General features: G+C 49.5%; 2 protein-coding genes across 10 annotated transcripts in view; one reads left to right on the top strand and one right to left on the bottom strand.

Annotated features, from left to right (window-relative positions):
* The window catches only part of LOC128755281 (solute carrier organic anion transporter family member 5A1), a 40,699-nt gene extending 36,840 nt beyond the window's left edge, over nt 1-3,859 (top strand). Inside the window, exons 7-10 of the mRNA XM_053858502.1 lie at nt 174-333; nt 462-703; nt 764-828; nt 1,685-3,859. Of these exons, the coding sequence (XP_053714477.1) occupies nt 174-333; nt 462-703; nt 764-828; nt 1,685-2,136 (919 nt within the window). The 3' untranslated portion in view covers nt 2,137-3,859. The remainder of the gene's footprint in view (nt 1-173; nt 334-461; nt 704-763; nt 829-1,684) is intronic.
* Nucleotides 3,860-3,931: 72 nt separating this feature from the next.
* Nucleotides 3,932-14,966, bottom strand: part of sulf1 (sulfatase 1) — a 65,026-nt gene continuing 53,991 nt past the window's right edge. For 7 of the 9 annotated variants that reach the window (XM_053858493.1, XM_053858497.1, XM_053858492.1 and 4 more), the window contains 10 exons: nt 14,379-14,505; nt 12,210-12,420; nt 11,561-11,801; nt 11,403-11,499; nt 11,242-11,336; nt 11,036-11,107; nt 9,403-9,575; nt 9,168-9,310; nt 8,630-8,753; nt 3,932-5,346 (listed from right to left, as the gene is read on the bottom strand). In XM_053858493.1, coding sequence (XP_053714468.1) covers nt 4,550-5,346; nt 8,630-8,753; nt 9,168-9,310; nt 9,403-9,575; nt 11,036-11,107; nt 11,242-11,336; nt 11,403-11,499; nt 11,561-11,801; nt 12,210-12,420; nt 14,379-14,505 — 2,080 coding nt within the window. In that variant the 3' untranslated portion in view covers nt 3,932-4,549. Of the gene's footprint in view, nt 5,347-6,602; nt 6,637-8,629; nt 8,754-9,167; nt 9,311-9,402; nt 9,576-11,035; nt 11,108-11,241; nt 11,337-11,402; nt 11,500-11,560; nt 11,802-12,209; nt 12,421-14,378; nt 14,506-14,966 lie in introns of all 9 variants that reach the window. The other 2 variants (XM_053858500.1, XM_053858499.1) reach the window with 2 other exon arrangements.

Below are 14,966 nucleotides of genomic sequence, written 5' to 3'. Positions count from 1 at the left end.
AGATGAAAGTAAGAACGAACAAGAGGAAGAGGAAATGAAGGAGTGATGAGTGGACAGTTTTTAAAAGATCAAAGGAAAACAGCGGGAATGTGTGAAGGGATGGGGAACAAAGGTGGCTTTCCCAAACTCCAGCGCCCTCTAGTGTGGGTTGACATGCCGTGTCTGTCTGGCAGGCCCACTCTGACAATGGCGCACCGGAACCTGACGGGGAGCTGCAACGTCAACTGCGGCTGCAGGATTCACGAGTACGCTCCGGTCTGCGGCTCTGACGGCATCACCTACTTCAACCCCTGCCTGGCCGGGTGCAGCACCGTGGGCAACGACAGCAGCGGGGTCAGTCCGCCACACACACACACACACACACACAGGCAACTCTCCTGTCGTGGTGGACAGCAGACAACAGTGAGAAGAGAAGGCATCCACGCGCTAGCTAACGTCCCCGCGGCCGCTCTCTGTCTCAGGTGAGGAACTACACGGACTGCGGCTGCGTGCAGAGCCGGCAGGTCATCACGCCGTCCTCCGGCGGCCAGGCCAACCAGCTGCAGCTGGTCATCGTGAAGACCTACCTGAACGAGAACGGCCACGCCGTGTCGGGGAAGTGCGACCGCACCTGCAACACGCTCATCCCCTTCCTCATCTTCCTCTTCATCGTCACGCTCATCACCGCCTGCGCGCAGCCCTCGGCCATCATCGTCACGCTCAGGTGAGGCGCTCGAGTCGGGACTCGGGGGTGAAGGTCCGCTGACACTACTTCCTCTCTCAGGTCTGTGGATGAGCAAGAGCGGCCGTTTGCCCTGGGGATGCAGTTTGTGCTGCTGCGGACTCTTGGTGAGTCTCTCCAGTTTCTCTGTTTTCTGACGGTGCTGATGGTTGAATAAGTCCGTGTTAGTCGTGTTGCTGCTTCACACTCCTGCGTCCCTTTTCGGTCCTCACTTCAGAACAGGGTCGGCGGTGTCAGAACTCACCACAGTTCCTCTGACTTCATGGAAATTTAGCCATCCTGTTTGGCCTCTTCAGTCAACAAAGTACCTTCAACAACAAGCTCCGCAATGGTGACTTCCCATGATGCTCTGCAGCCCACTCAGCCAATCACAGTCTTTGATTACAATAACAAACTTCATGCTGCTAAGATTGTCACTTCAGACCAGTGAAATGACATTTTATGGACAGTAAATTGTGAAAATGTGCCGCTTTGGTCCATGTTTTCCTACTTCCTCTTCCCACTTCTGCGCTGTTCAGTTCTATGGAGGGGGAACCATGTTGTAGCTTAGTTGACTGGACTGCAAAGCATCATGGGAAACAGGCTTTTAGCTAGGAGGGCTTCTGCATAACATGAAAAAATGGACGCCCGTTTCTCCACCGTAGCTTGGTCGCCAGATTACACTGGTATATGGCGGCATCTGGCGACCAAGGTACGGTCAAGAATCGGGCGTCCATTTTTTCATGTTATGCAGTTTTCTTTAAAAAAAATGTAATGTAACTATAAATATCAACCCCAAAACACCTGCTGCGATGTCACTGCTGGTCTGTCCAGCTGTAATACAGTTATATAAAAATGGTCGATCCAGATGTAACACAGTTCTAAATGAACTGCGGTCGCTTCATTTCTCGACAAGTGGCTGAAGGACCGTAGCGAGCGTGTGAACCCTGGACGAGGCGCCTCACAGGTCCACTGTCTCCGCAGCTTACATCCCGACGCCCATCTACTTCGGCGCAGTGATCGACACCACCTGCATGCTGTGGCAGCAGGACTGCGGCGTCCACGGCTCCTGCTGGGAGTACGACGTCACCTCCTTCCGCTTCGTCTACTTCGGCCTGGCCGCCAGCCTCAAGTTCGTGGGCTTCATCTTCATCTTCCTCACCTGGTACTCCATCAAGCACAAGGAGCGGCGGGCCGAGCGCTGGCGCCAGCACCTCCCGCCGCTGGGCACCGTCAGCGACCTCATCTGCCACGCCGGCGGCCACAAGAGCCACGCCCGCACCCGCTCCTGCCCCGTCTTCATCCCCCCTCGTCCCGAGCCGCCCGCGGCCCTGCTGCTGCACCGAGGCCACAGCAGCCTCAGCTGCCCTGGCAACGCCCTCAAAGCAATAACCCCGCCCATCTTGCTGCCCCACCGAGGCTCCGCCCACGTCTGAGCGCCCGGGGGTCCGTCGTGACACGTGCCTTCTTGCTGGTGGCACCAGGGGGCGCCGCAGAGCCGCCGCTCAGGCGGCGTGTGCCTGAAGGGCTGTGTAGGCGTCGGTGAGGCAGGACCATCACTCGCGAGTCAAGACTCCACATGGTGCTACACCTCAGAAGCACAACTCCGTTCTATGCAAGATCCTGTGTAGAGCCACTCTTCCTCCCGCTCCTCTTCCTCAGTGTTGTGGCCGGTGCCTCCTGACCGGTCCACGATCTCCTGCTAGCCACCAGCAAACATGCTAGCCACACAAAGCCAGGCCTCCCCTTCGCTTGCTTGGTCGCCGTGGTAACCATGTAGCTCTCTAGCACCAAAGGTACCAGACGGTTTTAGACGCGATTGAACAGAACAAATGTCGACCGTTTCTTAACTCCCACCACTGGGGGGCGCATCCGTAGAAGCGTTTTGTTTCACTTATCATGAGACGCAAAACATCAGGGGAAGGAATGTCTCTCAAACACACGAGGATTAGCGCTTCAGTCCACCTCAGACCACAGCTGAGGTTCTCAGCGTCAAACCTCTCGATTCATCTGCCAACAGTGACACCTGGTGGCAGGAAACGCCACGACCTCATACGGCGCGGTCTCAGACATGAGAACGAGCCGTTTCATTCAGAAGCGTTATGTGGCCCTCTAGCGGCTGAGCTGGTGACGTGCAGGCCGGTGACCGTCAGCTGAACTTTTGTACAGAGAGAAATCCACGAGACGGTTAGAACTGCTGTGGATTTGCTGCTTTGGTATTCGCCGCAAAACTCAGCAGATTGTAATATTCATCCCCGCCGCGACTCGTCTGCTCGATTGAGCGCAGACACCGACTTATTTTGGAACTCGAGACTCTGAATCTGACGGAAACGATTCGTAGTGTTGTGACTTAGTACCTCAAGGGCGATCATTGTGTAAATACCCACAAACGAAACGAAGCATATTATCGAGCGCTCACATAGCTAGACGCATATTTATCGACTAACCTTTGACCTTGTAGTTTAAGAAATACGAACATGGTGGATTTGTCTCACAGTGCCTGAGCAGTATTGTTGCTTTGTTGGAGGGAGGGGAAGAGATGCGCATGCGCGCCACCTCGTGTCCAAACAATTCAGATGCTCCACGGAGGACTTTTCACTGTCTTGGAGAACGTTTCGTCCATTTGTTGGAACATAATAAAGGGGAATGTCTCTCGTTTTAATGTAATTAAATATATTTGTTTTTCTATTCCGAAGTCCTGTCCTCATCAGTCCACCTGGAGTTCTGCCCACGCTGCACTGCAGGTCGCCCTCTAGCGGAAGCCTGTGGCATCAATCGCCTCACATAGTCCGGGTGTACTGACGGTGTTTAACAGTGAAAACACAAACACAGTGAAAAGTTTGTCTAACGTCTAAAGTGAGGGCAAGTTTTTCTCAGATGATTCCTGAACTCAAGTGTTGGACGACATTGAAATCGGTGGCGCAAGAGGTGCAGGAAACACATCTGCCTCTCAGCTGGACTGACGAGTCTCGCTGTTTCACTTCACACACACACGCGCGCGTCTTCAGGTTCGGCGTTTATGTGCTTGTCACAAGTCAAAACCGAAAGTGAATTTCCTGGACAGACGTCAGGCTCTCGTCCTCAGGAGCAGAAGTCTATCTGATGTTTGTGAACGCTTGGTTTACAAATGCCTTGAATACTTGATATTTGTGATTAAAAAAAAAACTGCAAAGTAAACGTGAGTTTGTTTCATTTGCTCGGAAGAAAAACCAGACGTGACTCGGGCGGCTAAGAGGGTTTATTTCATGACAGACTCTTCAGATGTGACTGCGATGCAGTGACAGATCAGCAACACTAGAGGGCAGTCGAACCACGTGAACGCCACAGTCCAAAACCAGCACCATGAAGTTGCACCCGACTGTGCTCCTGTACGTGACAAACTTGAGGGAACTCGTGACACAAGTGAAACAGTGAATTCAAAGCAGTCTGCTTGTTCCAAAGCTGCAAAATTCAAATTTTGCCTGCAGATTTGCCCGACGAAGTCAATATTTAAATAATTCCTAACAATTAAATTCCAGACCTAAAACCTATTAAAATGAAGGCTGGAAAAGTGCAAAAGGGGGTCGACAGTGGCAGCTTGGGTTCTGATGCGTGACGCTGAGCTGGAGGCGTGAGATGGTCTGACCACTCGAACATGAAGATTTGATCCAAGTACGGGAGTTTGGCTTAATCTCAACACTTAGCTGCATTAAGGCGCTTCTCTAAATATATATATTAAAGACAATAACACTGTTGGCTAGTAAATGTAGGCACCTGTAAAAAAATAAATTTTAATACTCCTTATACAAACCCCCCCGCCCCTCCCCACTCTGAAAACATTGTCTCTGTGGCGACCAGCAGCCGGGGCGTCTAACTAGAGGACAGGAAGCCACTGCCCTCGTTGTCCGAGGTTTGGGGCGAGGCGGACTGCAGTACCAGCCCTGTACTGTGGGGGGCGATGGTAGTCTGTATGGAGAGGGGGGCTCTGGTGGTGCCAACCTGCACTTTAGGTTTTAGCGTCTGTGTGGAGAAAGGGAGGAAGCCTTGGGCCTGGAAGATATCCTCCTCCTCTTCTTCCTCACGGTCCAGACCGGGGCCTGGACTGCCTCCCGCTGGGTGGGCGGAGCCTGCGAGCAGCTGCCCCTGCAGGCTGCTGTGAGTGCGCAGCAGACTGTCGTGTCTGCTCCCTAACTCAGTCATTCCGTTGCCGCTAAACACCTCGCCGTCCACCTCCTCCAGCTGCCGCACCCACGAGTCGCTCCAGGCCGAGTCTCTGGCGACGCCTGGTGGCGCCTCTGGGAGCTCGTTGGCCGCCGTCTCCAGTGTGGCGGCTGGTGGCGCCGCGCTGAGGTCGGGGGTGGTAGTGCCGCTCCAGGCTTCTCCACTGCCTGACTCCAGCTCCTCAGCCCCGGAGCCCGGCTCAGGCAGGGCCCAGTCACCCAGCCTCGGGGTTTGTTTCGAGTCGTTTAAAGCGTGTGGCAGTGCAAACATATTATCTACATCCTTCTGAAAGTTGGCCCAGTCCTCGGGGCCGGGGCTGTAGTCGGGCCGACACTCGTAAAGGCTTTCGTTGATGCTGTACAGATCCTCCAGACCCTGCCAGTTCACGTCCTGGTCCGTCAGGTTGGGCAGTTTAACCTTGTCGTCCGTCCCAGAGAGGCAGCGAGCTGCAGACACACAGAGCAGAGGGTCAGGAGCCGAGGTCCAGCCGGAGTCTGGTGAAGCCGAGGGTCACGCAGCTCCGCTGGGCGACACCACCCCAGAGCATAAACACACACAGGTGTCGCAGCAGCATTAGAGAAGCTCACACACACACGTCGCTCAAGCAGGGAGTCGTGCACGTGCACACACATTCGCACACACACAGCAGCGACAAACTGGAATGCAAACTCAGGCAGCAGAAAAGCGCAAAGACAGAGAACCTGGAACAAAAACTCAGCAGGAAGAAAGAGAAAATGAGATTCAGACAAAGAGAGCGAGAGAGGAAGGCAACAAAGGCAGAACCAAGTCGGACTCTGAAAGGCAACGTGGTTAAGGTGAGCGGCCTGATGGGGGGACTAGAGGGCGTCTGGGCACGAGACTCACAGCAAGGAGAGGCTGGGCCTCCTCTTTGACCACTGGCGCTGCTGCTGCTGCTGCCTGGTGAGCAGGTGACACAGGTCAGTGGGAGCAAGAGGCTAACAGCTACGGTCCAGGAGACGCATGAGGAGATGAGGTGGAGGGAACAGTTTGACCCATCGGGACCGAGAGGTAGAGCTAACCCAGGGCCAATCACTACACTGCAGCGTCGGTTAAACCCTACCGACACTCAGCACTGATCCGGTGAAGCTACACTGCACTGAGGCAGTGAGGCAGGGAACACACACACACACGGTTCCCTTCTCATGACTGAACCAAGAAACTCACATGGTCCGACCGCTGAGACACTCAGAGCAGACGGACATGTGACTCAGCCCAGTCAACTGAATGAGTTATTCACATGAATTATAATAAGATTATTTTTAATGTCGGGCAGGTTTTGCTCTGGTGTGTGATCATGAGAATATCCTCAGGTCCTAAAAAGCCAAACTATTTCCCCTCAGAGGACCATGGAGGATGAGGTGTGTGAGGTGGCTGATGGTGTCATGCGATGCTGGTGCACTGGATGAGGCGGACGCTCGGTCACGACTGCACCATGCTCGGACAAAAGCATCCTCTACCAAGAGCTGTGGACACAGAGCAGGCTGCAGAGTTGATGAAGCTGGATTCTGAAGCGGCACCGATGGACGGGAACAAAAAACTGGGTTAAATGTTAGCGCCCCCTGCATGCAAATCACAGCACCAGCACGCCGCCATGGAGGTTAGTGACAATGAGGTCGAATGGGCCCATGCAAGGTGTTAAACAGAGGAAAGCCGCTGAAGAGAGAGAAAAATGGGTGGATACCTGTGTGGCTCATAGCTGCCTCCATCTTTACCTCCTGATCAGAAAAATAAGAGCAATCGATTGTTAATGCTTTGATTGACGGAGGTGGGGGTGGGGGGGTCAAGAGGTCATTCACACTGATGGTTCCGTCATGCAGGTCCTATGGAAAAATGCAGTTATTGGAGGGAGAGGTTTTCAAAAGGAGTGCAAGGGTCGACTGCTGACTCATGGAAGTGCCGCGTCACAGGCCGCACCATGTGACGTGCGTTGGCCAAGTGAGCGGCGCGTGAGTGCCAGGTTTATATCCACGGGACATAAAGAAGGCAGCCGCTGAGGTCACATGGCTGGACGACATCTGAGAGCGGCTGCGTGTGAGCACCAGATGTGGTGGTCCCCCAGATATATATCACTTGTCAAGCTCAGCTGCTGGGATGATGACATCCACTCCAGCAGCGTGACTGCAGTCCAACAAGTCATCGGCTGGATTCATCGCTGCACCGCCGCGATGACAGAGAGATGGAGGACTGAAGGCACGCCAACGGAAAAGACAGGTAGCTCCACAGCGCGGGAGTCCTCTACGCCGGCTGTGACGGAGCAGAGCCAAGAAGGCTTCCCATGCACTTGGGTCCGCTGCAGGTCCAACTGGTGACCCAAGACGACAAGTCGTCGCTGGCTCAACTCAAGTCAACCCAGTGAATTTGGGTGGTCGTGCTAATTCAAGTGGGAGGATTCCAGAGATCTGGACGGTTCCGTCAGCGCTGAAGTGGATATGGGCCACCAGGATGTGGTTATTCCACATTTATTCCGGATCAGAATCAGGCTCTAAATGCTCCGACAATATGACTAAAGAAGAAGAAGGAACTAGGAAACAGCGACTTAAACTAGAAACTTTCAATCATTTAGTTCCAGTTACAGGTGCACACAAAGGTGTGTGTCACACAAGTCTCAAGCAAGTCAAGTCATTTTTTTGTGACCTTCATGTTAAGTCCAGTCAGTCATAGCTTTGCTCAAGCAAATTCAATTATAATAAGGTGGACAACAACTGTCTTAAAGTGCGGAACTTCAGTTTTTAAAACTTGCAAAAAACGCTGCATATAAGCATGAACAATAACTTCCCAGAGGCAGGGGAGAAATGCGCACGTCACGTGACCATGCATTCAGGTTGCCAGGTTGACTCACATTCGAAAAAATAATGCAGAATATGTTTTTAATAATTCTCTCAATAATGAAGAAAGCAATAACTAGTCAAGTCATTGCATGCAAGCCCAAGTCAAGTCTCAAGTCATGAATGGCAAGTCGAAGTCATGTCGAGTCATTTACCACTGTCAGTCAAGCAAGTCACAAGTCACTGATCTGGTGTCTTAAGTCTCTGAGTGTCTTCAGAATGGTGACAATGGATGTTGTCGTGGCCCAAGAAATGAGCCTTGTGGAACACCATCGATATAAAAATGCCGATGAACACCATCAGCACCAGTTCAGTTTTTTTAACCCCCAACTTAAAAAATCTAATTGGATTTTGGGCAACTGTCAGGACAACTTGAGGCGACATGCAACCGGAGCACAGTAAAACGCATCAGGCTCTCAGTAGATGCTAAAACTGAATCTCCTCACGACAAAAAAGAAACCGGCACAGAGAACACAGTCAAAGTAAAAGTGAAATATCTGAACGGCTTCCTGGAGACAAAGGTGAGAGAGACGTGTGTGTGTCGGTGTGATACAAGGAAACAGAAGACAAAAACGTTGCTGGTGATTCGGTGACCTCCACCTGAAACGTCACACACATGAACGAGTGATCGTCCCCAAAAACATGCAGCATGCAGATACACACACACACACACACACCACAGAGACTGAGGCTGACTCCAAACACAGCTGTTTGACTCACACTGATTGATGTAAATATTGACCTCCCATACAGAGGCAGCACTTGTTTCACTGCTGTGTGTGTGTATGTAGAGCCTACGCTGTGTGTGAGATCAGCTTCAGTCACTCCGCTCGCACAGAAACCCAAACGTCAGCGCGAGGAGAAACACTGGATCCTGTTTTACCTGTGTCCACGGCTTTGGGTCGAGGGTTGCACTGCTTGTAACCTTGACAACTCCTCATCTCCATCAACTGAGCGTGGAGGCTGTTCAGAACATCCCGGTCCACGTCGTGTACCGTGTTAGTCAGCTGGCACAGGAACAGAACCACTTGAGAATCGCACAGATTTACTCCCACAACACGAGACGCTTGTTTATATAAACATGATGCGTCACCGAAACACGATGCGTCACCACAGGCTGTTTCAACTGAAGCTATTTTAAGTCAAACACATTTTGATCCCTGCAGTTACACCTGACAGTGTTGATCTGTTCTAAATAAACAGACGAACACAAGTGTCACACTCAAGGCCTTAGGGGCCAAATCCGACTCATCAAGTCATTATGTGAGTTTTTAGAGATTGAGTTTGGCCCCTCTGGACTAGAACAAAGGTGCATGCACATTGAAAATGAACAGAATAACTGGCCTGTGAAGAGCAAACACACAATTAAAAACAAAGTAAAATACAGATTCAAACTAGAGTTCTCCGCTGAGCAGACTCACCTGGTACGGGTCACTGTTGAGATCAAAAAACTCCAGGAAGCCAGTTGAGAACTCACAGAACAGGGTGTTGTGAGTGTCGTTGATGGTCCTCAGACACCAGTACGTGTTGTTGTTGGAGCTGGTGCACGCGCAGAAACCTCCCACTGCACAACAAAGGAAGCCGGTTACATCAACATGCTGCAATCCGCTGGCGTCAGACTCCCACTAGCAGCTGCTGCGTGGCAGCTATACATACGGGTCCAGAGCGGCGCGGTCTGCCAGTGGTCGTTGTTGTGCGTGAAGCAGGTCAGTCCGGGGAGGCTGCAGTCGTCTCCCTTCCTCTGCCGCTTCTTCTCCTTCCTCTCCTTCTTTCGTCTGCGGATCTCGTTGTACAGCTGGGCCTTCCCGTCCAGTTCCTGGGCAGCTTCTCTGTCGCGCAGAAACACAAACCCCGTTTCAAAACCCAGCAACATGACATCAACCTTCTCCGGCTGCCAGCAACCACAGTGGTGGAAGATCTAAGCGGGGACTTCCAGAAGGCTCGGACAACGCCAGAGCATGACTAGGTCCTTCCATGTTTGAGCGCTGACCGTGTCCAAGTTTCTCCACGAGGACATCCGAGCCACCGTCCCCTCTTGAACACGCACCAGACCAGCCAACACCAGCTGCTTTGTGTTGCTCTAATCTAGCCCCAACGTTTCCTGGTGCAAGCTGATCACTGTGTTTGAGGGATTGACTGATTTCCCGCTTTGTTGAGTCATTCTATTGACTCAATCACTTCCAGACACACACAAGTCACACTGGACTCACAGCCAGAGATCTGCCTTACGCCCTAGTGTCTGCACTAGACACTCTCGAACAGCTCTAGCTGGCATGTGCCTCTGCTCCACAGCCAACACACAAATGTTGGATGTTCTATCCTTGTGGGGACATTGTGAGATTTCTCATTGCCATAACCCTTTCCCCAGCCACTCACCCTAAACCTCCAAAACACATGGCTAACCTTAACCAGGACTCTGAACCAAACTAAAACTAATAATAATGACCCAGTTATTTTGAAGCCCTCACCCTCAAATTGAGGCTTAACATAATGGTCTCTAGCCAAATATCCTAGAGACCAAGGACTATCCTTGTGAGTCATATGGTCCTCACAAGGATAGTCCTTTGCCAGGAATTGGTCCCCACAAAATAGGATAAACAAGAACACACACACACACACACACTTGACTAGATGAAAACTAGAGTCAGTGTTCAGGCTGCATGCAGTTATCATGCAGCATCAGTGATAAAAAGCTAATACTTAACATTGGAATCATTGTGTCAGTTTTGCTTTAACAAGATCCTTCTCCACAAGAAACATCCACATATCCCATCATCAGAAGAGGAACTACAGCACTTTCACGCGAATCACAATGAGCCTATGAAAACCTTGGTATTTCTGAAATGTTGTTACACAAATGATCCTCCAGGAATTCAAATTGTAACATTGTGTGGTTGACTAAAATAAAACAATTAGAAGTTTTGGCAGTAATTCACAGCATCATTTTTGTGCTTCTATCGTGACTTTTCTCATTTGTTTTTCATGTTCAAACTCAATTAATAAATATAATGTCTATACTTAATGAGGAAACTTCAGAGGCGGATGTGCGTCATATTCGACATTAAGAATCGCAGATCAATACACTTCAAAGTGAATCCGTTTAAAGATGATTCGTCTTAATGAAACAAAACACTAAGAATGAATTGATTTAAAAAACACCACGGTTTTCTGGGAGATGCTTCCATCGGGACAAGGATCTTGTTAAGACTCAGGAGCAGTGTCGGCCTACTCGCCGCTACAGAGTCAGTACGAGCTGTGGAAGACACCACTGAGGTGAAGACAAACTCACTTAAAGGGATGAAGTTGATCATTTCTGCTCTTCACTCTGTCGCCCTTGTTCCTGTCCTCTTTGTTATAATAGCTGGTGTTATGAACAGAGAAGGAGACCAAGAACTCAGCGCACAAGTGGACTCCTCCGAGGTTTTGGCATCAGTCCTCACACAGGCAGTAAATATCATCTACTGAACTGGGAACAAGTCAAGAGGAGGAGCTCACCCCTTCTTGGCGCAGTCACAGTCGTCCGGCCGCGTCCTCTTCAGATGGCCACGCACTTCCCGCAGATTCTTGATTTTGTCTTGAAGAGCTTCGATCTGGAATTCGACAGACTGTTTAAGGATCACCCAGTCTTCTCTTGTGATGGGCACGTTCACACAAACCTCCTGGTCGACGTAACTCTTGTGGTCCTTCCACGCTCGGGACGACTGGTAGATTTCTCTTTCACAGTGGACAGAGTCGTTCATCAGAATGTAACACCTGGAACCCAAAAATGGAGAATCACTCACCACTCTCTTCAACAGGCCGTGCTTCAACTTACTTGTGGGTCACTTTGACAGAGTTGGGATATCCCACAGCGTTTGTGTCATCAGACAGCATCTCCTCCGAGCCGTCGTCCGATGCTCTGTCGAATTCCGGCTCCTCTGCGTCATAGTGTCGCTTCGTGATGCGGCGAACGGCCGACTGATCGTCCGCCTGCAGGTCGATGTCGTAAATCTGACCTTCGAACTCCACAGAGAGGGATCTTGTAGGCCGAGTGTGCACAAATCGTGGACGATAACCTGTCAGGAGAATAAGTTGAGTGATGGCATCTATGCGGTTGCGGGACTCATAGTATCCACGAGAGGGCGTCAAACCACAAGCCTAATAAGAACGCACAGTTCAAAGCAAATCCAGATCTTGTTGCAGGATGTTGCCATTGGTCGCATCTGTTTACTGTTAGAGCGCAAATAATCCATTAGAAGGAATAAAGCCTTTAGTCCAGAGAGCAACTCTGTTCCTGATTTATAGAGAAACAAACATTGATACAATAATTCAGGATTAAAGTGGTTTTAAGTTTCCTGCTCAAGCGTCCGTGATTTGTGTTTGTATTATATGATGACACACAAAGTTGAACATGTTTCACTGAACCCCCTTCCCCCCAAAAAACCCTGTGGATAAACAAGTTAGCAGGCGGATTGGTTGGTTACGTTGGTTGGACGAAGACAACTGTCGATGGGAGCGGCGGTCTGTCCTCGTGGGTTTGAAGAACGTGTCGCCACAATCACAGCCTGCCTCTCTGTTTTCATAAGTGCTATGGGCTCTCAGGCTGCGGGTTCTCTTCCTCGAGCCCTCTTTGGCGCCACCTTTACACTTCTGAATCCTCCACTTGCCAGTGATCTCTTCAATGCAGTGCCATTTCTGAAAAAAAAGGTTACAGTCAGAGGATTTTCTTTCATTTTCAATCCAAAAAAAAAAATCCTCTGTCTCCTTCAGTGCTCCATGACGCTCAGCACTGAACAGATTTTCTGGCACACACTTCTGGAGCAGATTTCAAGACAGAATCTGCTTGGAAGAAAAGTTCTGTCAAAACTGTTGGATAATATTCGGACACTGAGAGAAATTGCACCACAATTGACAAGAAAGAAAACCAAAATGACCAGGAGAAATGACCTCGATCTGTCTGGTGTGCGAAAACACGGACAGTATGTGAGCCAATACATATAAGCACATCTTCCGTGTCTGTGTGAACATCAACCCACACCATGAAACTCTTGGCGAGGTCCCGCGTAAATAGAGGAGACATCTGTGGAGTGTAGCGTGGGTGAGAGTGATCAGTGATGAGTGTGGGAACCATGGTCCAAACAAAGGAACGTGAGGCAGATCAGGTGTCTCCTGGAAGGCTCATGTAGTGACAAACAGCTCACAGGCCAGACGGAGGAAGTTTTCACCACATCAGACAACATGCAAGCGAGAACAGAAGCTACACCAAGAGAGCAAAACACATTGATTTCATTCCTTTTCCTTCTGAGAAGACGATTAAATCAAAAGAGGATGACGGTGTCTTTGAACAACAGCCCCTTTAAAGCATCACATGAATATGAGGTTCTTCATTCTCATAACAACATCCCACTCAATCTGGGACAGATTAGGGTCAAGGAGGACAGGGTTTGTCACCAGACGACCCAGGAACTGGAGGGTGTGAGAGGACAGGAAGTGGTGTCTGACAGACACAGGAAAAGGTTTGTACGTTATCTCCCTGTCCTATCAATGACCTGGTGACTTCATGTGATCTCTTCTTGATACATTAAGGTTGTTTTGGCTAGAGTTACAGTCCCACGACCCGTTTCACCCATTACAACTGCAAGTAAAGCTCAACCAAGTGAATTCAAGAAGACTGCGAACCCAGGCACACGTACAGAACCTTTTGGGAATGTGCTCAAAAGCATCAAGGCAAACTTTCTCGCTAACACTCCCCCTTCAGTTGTTTGTTTATATTATACATCTTTATGAACCACAGCCATCCCAAAAAAATGGAAAAAAAGGACCAAATGGAAAGAAAAAGTTACATTTTACTTGATCTAATTGATGTTACATGTGTAATATATTTGCAATATATGTTGTGTTCTATATATATATATATGAATAGCCAATAAAATGAATGAATGACAAAACATTCAAAACATTTGTTGTCCAAATGAAGAATCAATAATCAATTGGATCTAACATTCTAACATTTCAATTTCAACACACAAAACATTAGGCAATGAATATTGTGGATGCCCTCATATAATATCATGAACACTTTTCTACTACATTGTTAACAACTGTGACATTGAGCCTTTTCCTCAGAATGTAGTCAAAGTCATGCTTAAAAAATACGTATTTTCTAATTTCCTGACATTTACAGCCCGACCATTAGATGTCTCAGACATTCCCTCACAGGGTACATCACACTCTCGGACTTCCTCGCCGCCATATTTAATCAGCTTCTGTTAGGTACACACATTTATGTGGCTGTAAACTGGATCTGGGTTGCATTAGGGAGTCTGTCAGAAAAGGCCGCCTGTTATTTCACGCTACCTAAAACTTGCAACAATTTGTATTGTTCTGGTCCGTCTGTTCCACGGCCACATACTGTACCCCTTGGCTGCTGGTCTGCCAGAAAATGAATGGCCGCACATGAAAGAAAAGCCCCAACAAATGAATGTGCCCACAAAACCGGGCAAACGGCTCCAATTATGAACCAAATGATGTGCTTTAAATGGCAGGTCTTTTTTTGGTAGTTCTAAGAAGCGGCAATGAGGTGCCAAATAAACACATGAACAGACAAAAAAGAGGGATGATTTAACACCTGAATCAAAGTGTGTTTGTGGTACCTGTCCGGGCTGTTCACAGGCGGTGAGGAATTCTGCCTGCTGACAGGTTTCCTTGACTTTCTTGTACTTGGGAAGACTGTTGGTGTGTTGTGTGTTCGCAGAATCATCTTTCTTCCTCAGGATCTTTCTGCAAAGCACAACGAAATGATACATCTTTCATAATTTTATTTTGCTGATTTGCCATTACTGGCCAATGAATTAAAAAGCTACGCTTGGTCTGTGAGTGTGTGTGTTTATTGTATGAAGTTCTGGCTACAAAGCTGCACTCAGCTTCGCAGCAGTGCTCAGATCTAGGCCAAGCTATTTGACCTCAGGTTGGCATCATGATCGACTACTCTGCCCGTCTACTATGCCACCACTACCACAGGGCCAGGCTGGTCTTCTGCCAAAAATGAGCCGCTGCTCTATCCCCGAGCTCTCTGCCAACAGTCTGGCCACTCAAAACCACAGACAGAGTGACGACGACCGCTAAGCATAGAACAACCTGTCCCCTCAAGAGTGGAACTGTTGTCGGTTAGCATCATGTCTCGCTCTTCGTTCGACGGGATCACAGCCAAAGTTCACACACCGTGTTGGCTGCAGCGCCTA

The sequence above is a fragment of the Synchiropus splendidus genome, chromosome 3, assembly GCF_027744825.2.
Source record: "Synchiropus splendidus isolate RoL2022-P1 chromosome 3, RoL_Sspl_1.0, whole genome shotgun sequence".
NCBI classification, from domain to species: domain Eukaryota; kingdom Metazoa; phylum Chordata; class Actinopteri; order Syngnathiformes; family Callionymidae; genus Synchiropus; species Synchiropus splendidus.
This window is presented reverse-complemented; position numbering and strand designations above follow the sequence as displayed.